At 33.3% G+C, this 13,168-nt stretch overlaps 1 protein-coding gene across 2 annotated transcripts in view; it reads right to left on the minus strand.

Moving 5' to 3' along the window:
- The window catches only part of LOC134686768 (uncharacterized protein DDB_G0287625-like), an 84,016-nt gene that overhangs the window by 29,653 nt on the left and 41,195 nt on the right, over nt 1-13,168 (minus strand). For both annotated transcript variants that reach the window (XM_063546514.1, XM_063546515.1), the window contains exon 2: nt 51-169. In XM_063546514.1, the coding sequence (XP_063402584.1) occupies nt 51-169 (119 nt within the window). The remainder of the gene's footprint in view (nt 1-50; nt 170-13,168) is intronic.

Here is a 13,168-nt window from a genome sequence, read left to right on the forward strand (position 1 = left end):
TAAATACAGAATCAAAACTGTATCGTATGCCCTTAAAGGCATATACTTACTTGATCAGAACTGAACTTGGCACCAGTTTTTACAAGTTCTTTCACTAGATCAAACTGACCTTGACTTGCTGCCTGTCGTAACGATTCACTGACAGATTTGTCTTCCCCTTCTGTCATATCTACAACAAATCAAAATATATAGAACTCATGTACAAACTAGAAAATTCTGAAATACTGTAAAAACTCATCAGAGAATTAAGATACCCGGCCATGGAGTGGAGTGGTGTTGTTGATGTTGTTGGTTAGACGATTATTTAAATAATTGATATACTGAACTTTAGTTCACATTTTTATTAAGGGGCTAGCTGTCATTCTAATGCAACAACGTTTGTAATGTTCATTTTGATTGGATAACGTCATTTATTTACATGGCATCAATTGACAATTGATGTTATGGGACTTTCGCGCAAGTGCAGACGTCATATGACAAATTTTAATTACATGTTTTAACGTTGATTTCTGCCAGTTTCATTAGAATGGAGATAACAATATTGTATTTTAAGCTCTGACGGCATCAATTGGGGATTAGATGGTCGCAAATACCCGTTTACTGTCTCGCTAACGCATCGCCAGTAAACTTAATTTGCGACCATCAAATTCCCAATTGATGCCGTCGGAGCAATACAATACAGTTATCTCCTAAAAGCCCATCTCCCAGTACAGTAGTTTCTTGCTGTATTGAAGACCCAATTTTGGGCAGGTCTTCAATATGTATTTTTACTCTTTGGTCAATTGCTGTCTCTTTGATATGTTCCCCATTTCCATTTTAATACTTTAAAACAGTACCCTACAGATTACTGCTTACTTTTCCTTATCCTAGTTAAAGACTCAATTTTAGTCATTGTATGATGAGTGGCATTAATTCAGGTGCCTTACATAATTTCCAAAATTCTGTCTTTCATGACATAGCAAAACAGATTGCAAACAGTTATAACAGCTTCTGGATTTTATGAACAAAAAACTGTGAAACATAAACTAGTTTTAAATCTTAAATTGTTATTCTTATAAAAGGCAACTAAGATATATGTGAATGTACCCCATATTTAAGGAATAATATCACATTACATAAGTGTAATAAGAGGAAATATAAGAATTGTTGTACCTCATTGTCGTGATAAAAATTCGTATAAACGGTCGTAATTCATTTGTACACCAATAATTAACAAGAATACATCCCTACATAAACATTTTTAAATTTATACTATGAAATGCTAATTTTATTCAATAGGAGGAAAATCTGTGTGATATTTTCAACAAGAAGTAACTGTATGACAACGGGACAATGTCGATGGGACATAAAATTTAAATATCTCCCCTAAATTATTGTTAGGAATTTCTCACAATTTATAAAATTAATGCATAGATCTATTTACAGTGTAATAATATGACCATGCAAAGAATCATTTTAATAACCTAAGAGCAAAATTATAACATAATGTTTTAATAAAAGCTGTACAGCTGGGCAGACACGTCAACCTCCGGCCACCATTGAGCATAACCTAACAAAAGTCCACTCAAATCTAAGATTTGATTTTAAGGTATTAAAATTGAAGAAGAAAAAAAATAAACTAGTATCTCAATTGTTTGTAAAACAATTGAAAGGTCTTTCCTGTAAAAGTGATGTTTTCGTAATGTAGCTTGTACGACCTTTCGTTTGATATACGACAAGCATACCTTCCGAAGCTTTCCGCTTTTAGAAATAACACTACGTAGATTAGCTTTAATTTGATATGCGACAAGGCCATGTTCCAGAAAGTTTGATTTTTTGCACTTAATAACCCTATCCAAGTAATTTTTGGAGGCAGGAATTTGATATTTCAAATATACACATCATGACCTTTCATTTGATATACAACAACCCTATCTTAAAAGAAAATGTATGTTTTGCACTCAATGACCCCATCCAACCCATTTTTAAGGGACGTTAATTTGAAATTTGAAATGTACACTTTATGTTTTTTCATTTGATATGCGACAGCCTTACCGTCTGAGAAATTTGAATGTTTGCACTAAATGACTCCACCCATCCCCCTGGGATGAAAAAGGGGTTTAAAATTTTCATTTTTAAGTAGAGTTTATAAAGACCTTCAATTTGATATATCAGATGACCCCATTTGACAAAGTGCAAATAATGATGCAATATCAACTATATAAATAGAAGTTATGAAACTTACAAAGCTATGCAAAACTTGAAATTTTCAAATTGTTTTTTTGGTGTTTTTTCCCATGGAATGTTTTTGGTATTTGGTCAAACATATAACTATGTTAACCTCTTCAATTTATAAAACTTTTTAAGTAGTAAGCTCTTGTTGATTCAGATATACATGCCTCCGCTTGCAAAATTTCAAACTGCATTATATCTAAAACGACAATAGATATTTCAAATCTGTTGAATGATAAATGATCTACAGTTGAAGGACAACATTATAGGAAAAGAATTGGAAGAAATTCAAAGTTCACCAAGGTAACAATTCATCATCAAATATATGATGCAATATCAAACTTGAGATCCGGAAGTCGTAGAGACATGGGACTACCACCATTCAACTCAGGACCACTTGACCTTTCAAATATCAGAAGGTCAAGGTCATAGTTATATGTGAAGGTCAAGGTGAAATTTCATCATGACCTGACATTGACCTCAAATTGAAGGTCTTGATTTACTGATCATCTTTGCAGTTTATAGTAGGTTGATATCTGTTACCTTTAAAAAGATATACACACAATACTATACTTTTAAGAATCATCCCGTCGTAACTTTTGAACAGACAGTCGGACATGTTTGGACTTATCATATAAAATGTAGAGCTTGTCGAGAGGAACATTTTATATGCTGTATGTATGCAGCAAAGTCTTATCGTTTTCCTAATATTTAAGCTTGAAATTGCAGCGTAATTTGTGTTTGCACTCAGTGACCTTTGACCTTGACTGCATATTAAAGGTCACACGAATTAAAGATTATTGGTGAAGGTCCCAAGTCTCTACGACGTCTGGTTCTCGAAATACAATTTTTCTAAAATTATGTACAATTTTTCAAGGGGAATAACTCCTTATAAGAGTTAACAACAAAATGATTGTACATGTTCATTAACATTGCCATCTGTTCCTGTACATGTTGCTGTTTTCAAATCGATACTAGCTTGAAGACTTTTTGAGAAAAATGTAAAAGAGAGAAATTGCTTCAAGGGGACATAACTCTCATAGGGAATGATGAAATCCTTAGCAGCCTCATATGGTAACACATCATGATGAGATCTAGCTATTGTCCAAATAAGGTCATGATATCTTTTAAAACATTTAAGGGGGGCCATGTTGAAAAAAATCAATAAAAGGGAGATAACTTCTAAAGGGGATGATGAAATCCTACAAAAGTTCATCTGGTAAAAGTTCATGATGAGGTCTATCAATGATTTATATTTGGTCTTGATAACTTCAACAGAAAGGGGATGAGGCCTTGTCAAACAAATGTTGGAAGAAAAAAAAGAAAAAGAAAAAAAAACACTAGTATCTCAATTGTTTGTAAAACAATTGAAAGGTCTTTCCTGTAAAAGTGATGTTTTCGTTATGTACTTTGTACGACCTTTCGTTTGATATACGACAAGCATACCTTTTCAAACTTTTCGCTTTCAACACTTAATGACCTCATCCGCCTAAAGTTTTGAGATCCGAAGTATGATATATGTAACACAGAGTAGATGAGCTTTCATTTGTTATGCGACAACGCCATTTTCTAGAAAGTTTGATTTTTGCACTTAATAACCCTATCCAACTAATTTTTTGAGGTCGGGAATTTGATATTTTAAATGTACACATCATGACCTTTCATTTGATATACAACAACCCTATCTTTAAAAAAAAATTTATATTTTGCACTCAATGACCCCATCCAACCCATTTTTGGGAGACGTCAATTTGAAATTTGAAATGTGCGCTTTATGTTCTTTCATTTGATATGCGACAACCTTACCATCTGAGAAATTTGAATGTTTGCACTAAATGAACCCACCCTGCCCACTGGGATGAAAAGGGGGTTTAAAATTTTCATTTTTAGGTAGAGTTTATTTAGACCTTCAATTTGATATATCAGATGACCCCATTTGACAAAGTGCAAATAATGATGCAATATCAACTATATAAATAGAAGTTATGAAACTTACAAAGTCAATGCAAAACTTGAAAATTTCAAAATGATTTTTTGGTGTTTTTTCCATGGATTTTTTTTTGGTTTTTAGTCAAACGTATAACTTTGTTAACTTCTTCAATTTCTAAAACATTTTAAGTGGTAAGCTCTTGTTGATTCAGAAATACATGCCTTCGCTCGCAAAACTTTGAACTGCATTATCTCTATAACGACAATAGATATCTCAAATCTGTTAAATGATAAATGATCTACAGTTGAAGGACAACATTATAGAAAAAGAATTGGGACAATTTCAAAGTTCAACAAGGTCACAATTAATCATCAAATATATGATGCAATACCAAACTTGAGAACCGGAAGTCATAGAGACAGGGGACTATCACCATTCAACTCAGGACCACTTGACCTTTCAGAGATCACAATGTCAAGGTCATAGTATAATGTGAAGGTCAAGGTGAAATTGCATCATGACGTAACATTGACCTCAAATTGAAGGTCTTGAATTACTGATCATCTTTGCAGTATATAGTAGGTTGATATCTGTTACCTTAAAAAAGATATACACAAAATACTAGATTTTTAAGAATCATCCCGTTGTAACTTTTGAACAGACAGTCGGACATTTTTGGGTTTATAATATAAAATGTAGAGCTCGTCGAGAGGAACATTTTATACGCTGTATGTATGCAGCAAAGTCTTATCGTTTTCCTAATATGTAGGCTTGAAATTGCGGCTTATTTTTTTTTTTGCACTCAGTGACCTTTGACCTTGGGTGCATATTGAAGGTCACATGAATTAAAGATTATTGGTGATATCCCAAGTCTCTACGACTTCCGGTTCTGAAAATAAAAAAAATCTAAAATTGTTCACAATTTTTCAAGGGGAATAACTCCTTATAAGGGTTAATAACAAAATGATTGTATATGTTCAATAACATTGCCATCTGTTCTTGTACATGTTACCGTTTTCAAATCGATTCTATCTTGAATACTTTTTGAGAAAAATGTAAAAGAAAGAAATTGCTTCAAGGGGACGTAACTCTCATAGAGAATGATGAAATCCTTAGCAGCCTCATATGGTAACACATCATGATGAGATCTAACTATTGTCTTAATAAGGTCATGATACCTTTTAAAACATTTAAGGGGGGCCATGTTGAAAAAAATCAATAAAAGGGAGATAACTTCTAAAGGGGATGATGAAATCCTACAAAAGTTCATCTTGTAAAAGTTCATGATGAGGTCTATCGATGGTCCATATTTGGTCTTGATAACTTCAACAGAAAGGGGAGGAGGCCTTGTCAAACAAATGTTGGAAGAAAAAAAAGAAAAAGAAAAAAAAACATTAGAAAAACTAGTATCTCAATTGTTTGTAAAACAATTGAAAGGTCTTTCCTGTAAAAGTGATGTTTTTGTTATGTTCTTTGTACGACCTTTCGTTTGATATACGACAAGCATACCTTCTGAAACTTTTCGCTTTTTACACTTAATGACCTCATCCGCCTACATTTTTGAGATCGGAAGTATGATATATGTAACACATGGTAGATGAGCTTTCATTTGATATGCGACAACGCCATGTTCTAAAAAGTTTAAATTCTGCACTTAATAACCCCATCCAACCAATTTTTGGAGGTTGGGAATTTGATATTTCAAATGTACACATCATGACCTTTCATTTGATATACAACAACCCTATAGTAAAAGAAATTATTTTTTTTGCACTCAATGACCCCATCCAACCAATTTTTGGGGGACGTCAATTTGAAATTTGAAATGTACGCTTTATGTTCTTTCATTTGATATGCGACAACCTTACCATCTGAGAAATTTGAATTTTTGCACTAAATGACCCCACCCTTCTACCTGGGATGAAAAAGAGGTTTAAAATTGTCATTTTTAAGTAGAGTTTATTGAGACCTTCAATTTGATATATCAGATGACCCCATTTGACAAAGTGCAAAAAATGATGCAATATCAACAGTTATGAAACTCACAAAGTCAATGCAAAACATGAAAATTTCAAATTTATTTTTGGGTGTTTTTTTTTCCATGGAATGTTTTTGGTATTTGGTTAAACATATAACTATGTCAATCTCTTCAATTTCTTAAACATTTTAAGTGGTTAGCTGTTGTTGTTTCAGAAATACATGCCTCCGCTCGCAAAACTTAAAACTGCATTATCTCTAAAACGACAATAGATATCTCAAATCTGTTAAATGGTAAATGATTTGCAGTTAAAGGACAACACTATAGAAAAAGAATTGGGACAATTTCAATGTTTACCAAGGTCACAATTAATCATCAAATATATGATGAAATACCAAACTTAAGAACCGGAAGCCGTGGAGACATGGGACTACCACCATTCAACTCAGGACCACTTGACCTTTCAAATATCACAAGGTCAATGTCATAGTATACTGTGAAGGTCAAGGTGAAATTTCATCATGACCTGACATTGACCTCAAATTGAAGGTCTTGAAATACTGATCATCTTTGCAGTTGATAGTAGGTTGATATATGTTACCTTTTAAAAGATATACACAAAATACTATACTTTTCAGAATCATCCCGTTGTAACTTTTGAACAGACGGTCGGACATTATTGGGCTTATTGTATAAAATGTAGAGCTCGTCGAGAGGAACAATTTACATGCTATATGTATGCAGCAAAGTCTTATCGTTTTACTAATATGTAAGCTTGAAATTGCAGCGTAATATTTTTTTGCACTCAGTGACCTTTGACCTTGATTGTATATTAAAGGTCACATGAATTAAAGATTATTGGTGAAGGTCCCCAGTCTCTACGACTTCTGGTTCTCGAAATACAGCTTTTCTAAAATTATGTACATTTTTTCAAGTGGAATAACTCCTTATAAGGGTTAATAACAAAACGAGTGTACATGTTTATTAGCATTGCCATCTGTTCATGTACATGTTGCCGTTTTCAAATCGATTCTATCTCTTATACTTTATGTGAAAAATGCAAAAGAAAGAAATTGTTTCAAGGGGATATAACTCTCATAGGGGACGCTGAAATCTTAATCAGCCTCACATGGTAATACATCATTATGAGATCTACATTATGTCCAATTAAGGTCATGATATCTTTAAAACCAACGAGGGGGGGTCATGTTGAAAAAAATCAATAAAAGGAAGATAACTCCTAAAGGGGATGATGAAATCCTTAACAGGATCATTTGGTAATACATCTTGGTGAGGTCTAGCTATGGTCCATATTTGGTCCTAATAACTTCAACAGAAACAAGAGGCGGGCATGTCAAAAAAATGTTGGAAGAAAAAAAGGAAAAAAAAGAAAAAACTAGTATCTCAATTGTTTGTAAAACAATTGAAAGGTCTTTCCTGTAAAAGTGATGTTTTCGTTATGTTCTTTGTATGACCTTTCTTTTGATATACGACAAGCATACCTTCTGAAATTTGTCGCTTTTTCGCTTAATGACCTCATCCGCCTACATTTTTGAGATCGGAAGTATGATATATGTAACACAGGGTAGATGAGCTTTCATTTGATATGCGACAACGCCATGTTCTAAAAAGTTTGATTTTTGCACTTAATAACCCCATCCAATCAATTTGTGGAGACTGGGAATTTGATATTTCAAATGTACACACCATGACCTTTCATTTGATATACAACAACCCTATCGGAAAATAAAATTTATTGTTTGCACTTAATGACCCCATCCAACCAATTTTTAGGGGACGTCAATTTGAAATTTGAAATGGTCGCTTCATGTTCTTTAATTTGATATGCGACAACCTTACCATCTGAGAAATTTGAATGTTTGCACTAAATGACCCCACCCGTCCCCCTTGGATGAAAAGGGGGGTTAAAATTTTCATTTTTAAGTAGAGTTTATTAAGACCTTCAATTTGATAAATCAGATGACCCCATTTGACAAAGTGCAAATAATGATGCAATATCAACTATATAAATAGAAGTTATGAAACATACAAAGTCAATGCAAAACTTGAAAATTTCAAATTGAATTTTTGGTGTTTTTTTAAGTGGAATGTTTTCGGTATTTGGTCAAACATATAACTATGTTAACCTCTTCAATTTCTTAAACATTTTAAGTGGTAAGCTGTTGTTGATTCAGAAATACATGCCGCCGCTAGCAAAATTTAAAACTGCATTATCTCTAAAACAACAATAGATATCTCAAATCTGTTAAATGATAAATGATCTACAGTGAAAGGACAACATTATAGAAAAAGAATTGGGACAATTTCAAAGTTCACCAAGGTCACAATTAATCATCAAATATATGATGCAATACCAAACTTGAGAACCGGAAGTTGTAAAGACATGGGACTACCACCATTCAACTCAGGACCACTTGACCTTTCAAATATCACAAGGTCAAGGTCATAGTATACTGTGAAGGTCAAGGTGAAATTTCATCATGACCTGACATTGACCTCAAATTGAAGGTCTTGAATTACTGATCATCTTTGCAGTTTATAGTAGGTTGATATCTGTTACCTCTAAAAAGATATAGACTAAATACTATACTTTAAAGAATCATCCCGTTGTAACTTTTGAACAGACGGTCGGACATTTATGGACTTAACATATGAAATGTAGGGCTCGTCGAGAGGAACATGTTATACGCTGTATGTATGCAGCAAAGTCTTATCGTTTTCCTAATATGTAAGCTTGAAATTGCAGCGTAATTTTTTTTTGCACTCAGTGACCTTTAACCTTGGGTTTATATTAAAGGTCACATGAATTAAAGATTATTGGTGAAGGTCCCAAGTCTCTACGACTTCTGAATCTCGAAATACATTTTTTTCTAAAATTAATTACAATTTTTAAAGGGGAATAACTCCTTATACGGGTTGATAACAAAATGATTGTACATGTTAATTAACATTGCCATCTGTTCTTGTACATGTTGCCGTTTTCAAATCGATTCTATCTTACTTTTTGAGAAAAGTGGAAAGGAAAGAAATTGTTTCAAGGGAATATAACTCTCATAGGGGACCATGGAATCATATTCAGCCTCACATGGTAATACATCTGGATGAGATCTACATTATGCCTAATTTAGGTCATGATATCTTTAAAACCAACGAGGGAGGGCCATGTTGAAAAAAATCAATAAAAGGGAGATAACTCCTAAAGGGGATGATGAAATCCTTAACAAGGTCATTTGGTAATACATCTTGGTAAGGTCTAGCTATGGTCCATATTTGGTCTTTATTACTTCAACAGAAACAAGAGGCAGGCATGTCAAAAAAATGTTGGAAGAAAAAAAAGAAAAACTAGTATCTCAATTGTTTGTAAAACAATTGAAAGGTCTTTCCTGTAAAAGTGATGTTTTCGTAATGTTCTTTGTACGACCTTTCGTTCGATAAACGACAAGCATACCTTCTGTAACTTTTCGCTTTTTACACTTAATGACCTCATCCGCCTACATTTTTTAGATCGGAAGTATGATATATGTAACACAGGGTAGATGAGCTTTCATTTGATATGCGACAACGCCATGTTTTAAAAAGTTTGATTGTTGCACTTAATAACCTCATCCAACCAATTTTTGGAGGTTGGGAATTTGATATTTCAAATGTATACATCATGACCTTTCATTTGATATACAACAACCCTATCGTAAAAGAAAATTTATTTTTTGCACTCAATGACCCCATCCAACCAATTTTTGGGGGACGTCAATTTGAAATTTGAAATGTACGCTTTATGTTCTTTCATTTGATATGCGACAACCTTACCATTTGAGAAATTTGAATGTTTGCACTAAATGACCCCACCCTTCCCCCTGGGATGAAAAGGGGGGTTAAAATTTTCATTTTTTAAGTAGAGTTTATTAAGACCTTCAATTTGATATATCAGATGACCCCATTTGACAAAGTGCAAATAATGATGCAATATCAACTATATAAATAGAAGTTATGAAACTTACAAAGTCAATGCAAAACATGAAAATTTCAAATTGATTTTTTGGTGTTTTTTTCCATGGAATGTTTTTGGTATTTGGTCAAACACATAACTATGTCCACCTCTTCAATTTCTAAAACATTTTTCGTGGTAAGCTCTTGATGATTCAGAAATACATGCCTCCGCTCGCAAAACTTCAAACTGCATTATCTCTAAAACGACAATAGATATCTCAAATCTGTTAAATGATAAATGATCTACAGTTGAAGGACAACATTATAGAAAAAGAATGTGGACAATTTCAAAGTTCACCAAGGTCACAATTAATCATCAAATATATGATGCAATACAAAACTTGAGAACCGGAAGTCGTAGAGACATGGGACTATCACCATTCAACTCAAGACCACTTGACCTTTCAAATGTCACAAGGTCAAGGTCATAGTATAATGTGAAGGTCAAGGTGAAATTTCATCATGACCTGACATTGACCTCAAATTGAAGGTCTTGAACTACTGATCATCTTTGCTGTTTATAGTAGGTTGATATCTGTTACCTTTAAAAAGATATACACACAATACTATACTTTTGAGAATCATCCCGTCGTAACTTTTGAACAGACAGTCGGAATCTTTTGAGCTCAGTGTATAAAATGTAGAGCTCGTCGAAAGGAACATTTTATACACTGTAAGTATGCAGCAAACTCTTATCGTTTTCTTAATATGCAAGCTTGAAATTGCAGCGTAATTTTTTTTTGCACTTGGTGACCTTTGACCTTGGGTGCAAATTAAAGGTCACATGAACTTAAGATTATTGGTGTAGGTCCCAAGTCTTTACGACTTCCGGTTCTCGAGATACAATTTTTCAAAAATTGTGTATATTTTTTCAAGGGAAATATCTCCTTATAAGGGTTAACAACTAAATGATTGTATATGTTTATTATCATTGCCATTTGGTCTTGTACATGTTGCCGTTTTCAAATCGAATCTATCTTGAATACTTTTTGATAAAAATGTAAAAAAAAGAAATTGCTTCAAGGGGACGTAACTCTCATAGGGAATGATGAAATCCTTAGCAGCCTCATATGGTAACACATCATGATGAGATCTAACTTTTGTCCAAATAAGGTCATGATATCTTTTAAAACATTTAAGGGGGGCCATGTTGAAAAAAATCAATAAAAGGGAGATAACTTCTAAAGGGGATGATGAAATCCTACAAAAGTTCATCTGGTAAAAGTTCATGATGAGGTCTATCAATGATCCATATTTGGTATTGATAACTTCAACAGAAAGGGGATGAGGCCTTGTCAAACAAATGTTGGAAGAAAAAAAAGAAAAAAAAGAAAAAAAAGAAAAAAAAACATTAGAAAAACAATAAGGTCTTTCCTCACTTAGGGGAAAGACCTTAACAATAAGGTCTTTCCTCGCGGAGAGGAAAGACCTTAACTAGTATCTCAATTGTTTGTAAAACAATTGAAAGGTCTTTCCTGTAAAAGTGATGTTTTCGTAATGTTCTTTGTACGACCTTTCGTTCGATATACGACAAGAATACCTTCTGTAACTTTTCGCTTTTTACACTTAATGACCTCATCCGCCTACATTTTTTAGATCGGAAGTATGATATATGTAACACAGGGTAGATGAGCTTTCATTTGATATGCGACAACGCCATGTTTTAAAAAGTTTGATTTTTGCACTTAAGAACCCATCCAACCAATTTTTGGAGGTTGGGAATTTGATATTTCAAATGTAAACATCATGACCTTTCATTTGATATACAACAACCTTATCGTAAAAGAAAAATTATTTTTTGCACTCAATGACCCCATCCAACCAATTTTGGGGGACGTCAATTTGAAATTTGAAATGTACGCTTTATGTTCTTTCATTTGATATGCGACAACCTTACCATCTGAGAAATTTGAATGTTTGCACTAAATGACCCCACCCTTCCCCCTGGGATGAAAAGGGGGTTTAAAATTTTCATTTTTTAAGTAGAGTTTATTAAGACCTTCAATTTGATATATCAGATGACCCCATTTGACAAAGTGCAAATAATGATGCAATATCAACTATATAAATAGAAGTTATGAAACTTACAAAGTCAATGCAAAACATGAAAATTTCAAATTGATTTTTTGGTGTTTTTTTCCATGGAATGTTTTTGGTATTTGGTCAAACACATAACTATGTCAACCTCTTCAATTTCTAAAACATTTTTCGTGGTAAGCTCTTGATGATTCAGAAATACATGCCTCCGCTCGCAAAATTTCAAACTGCATTATCTCTAAAACGACAATAGATATTTCAAATCTGTTTAATGATAAATGATCTACAGTTGAAGGACAACATTATAGAAAAAGAATGTGGACAATTTCAAAGTTCACCAAGGTCACAATTAATCATCAAATATATGATGCAATACAAAACTTGAGAACCGGAAGTCGTAGAGACATGGGACTATCACCATTCAACTCAGGACCACTTGACCTTTCAAATGTCACAAGGTCAAGGTCATAGTATAATGTGAAGGTCAAGGTGAAATTTCATCATGACCTGACATTGACCTCAAATTGAAGGTCTTGAACTACTGATCATCTTTTCAGTTTATAGTAGGTTGATATCTGTTACCTTTAAAAAGATATACACACAATACTATACTTTTAAGAATCATCCCGTCGTAACTTTTGAACAGACAGTCGGAATCTTTTGAGCTCAGTGTAGAAAATGTAGAGCTCGTCGAGAGGAACATTTTATACACTGTAAGTATGCAGCAAACTCTTATCGTTTTCTTAATATGCAAGCTTGAAATTGCAGCGTAATTTTTTTTTGCACTTGGTGACCTTTGACCTTGGGTGCAAATTAAAGGTCACATGAACTTAAGATTATTGGTGTAGGTCCCAAGTCTTTACGACTTCCGGTTCTCGAGATACAATTTTTCAAAAATTGTGTATATTTTTTCAAGGGAAATAACTCCTTATAAGGGTTAACAACAAAATGATTGTATATGTTTATTATCATTGCCATTTGGTCTTGTACATGTTGCCGTTTTC

Source organism: Mytilus trossulus, chromosome 10 (genome assembly GCF_036588685.1).
Source record: "Mytilus trossulus isolate FHL-02 chromosome 10, PNRI_Mtr1.1.1.hap1, whole genome shotgun sequence".
Lineage (NCBI taxonomy): Eukaryota > Metazoa > Mollusca > Bivalvia > Mytilida > Mytilidae > Mytilus > Mytilus trossulus.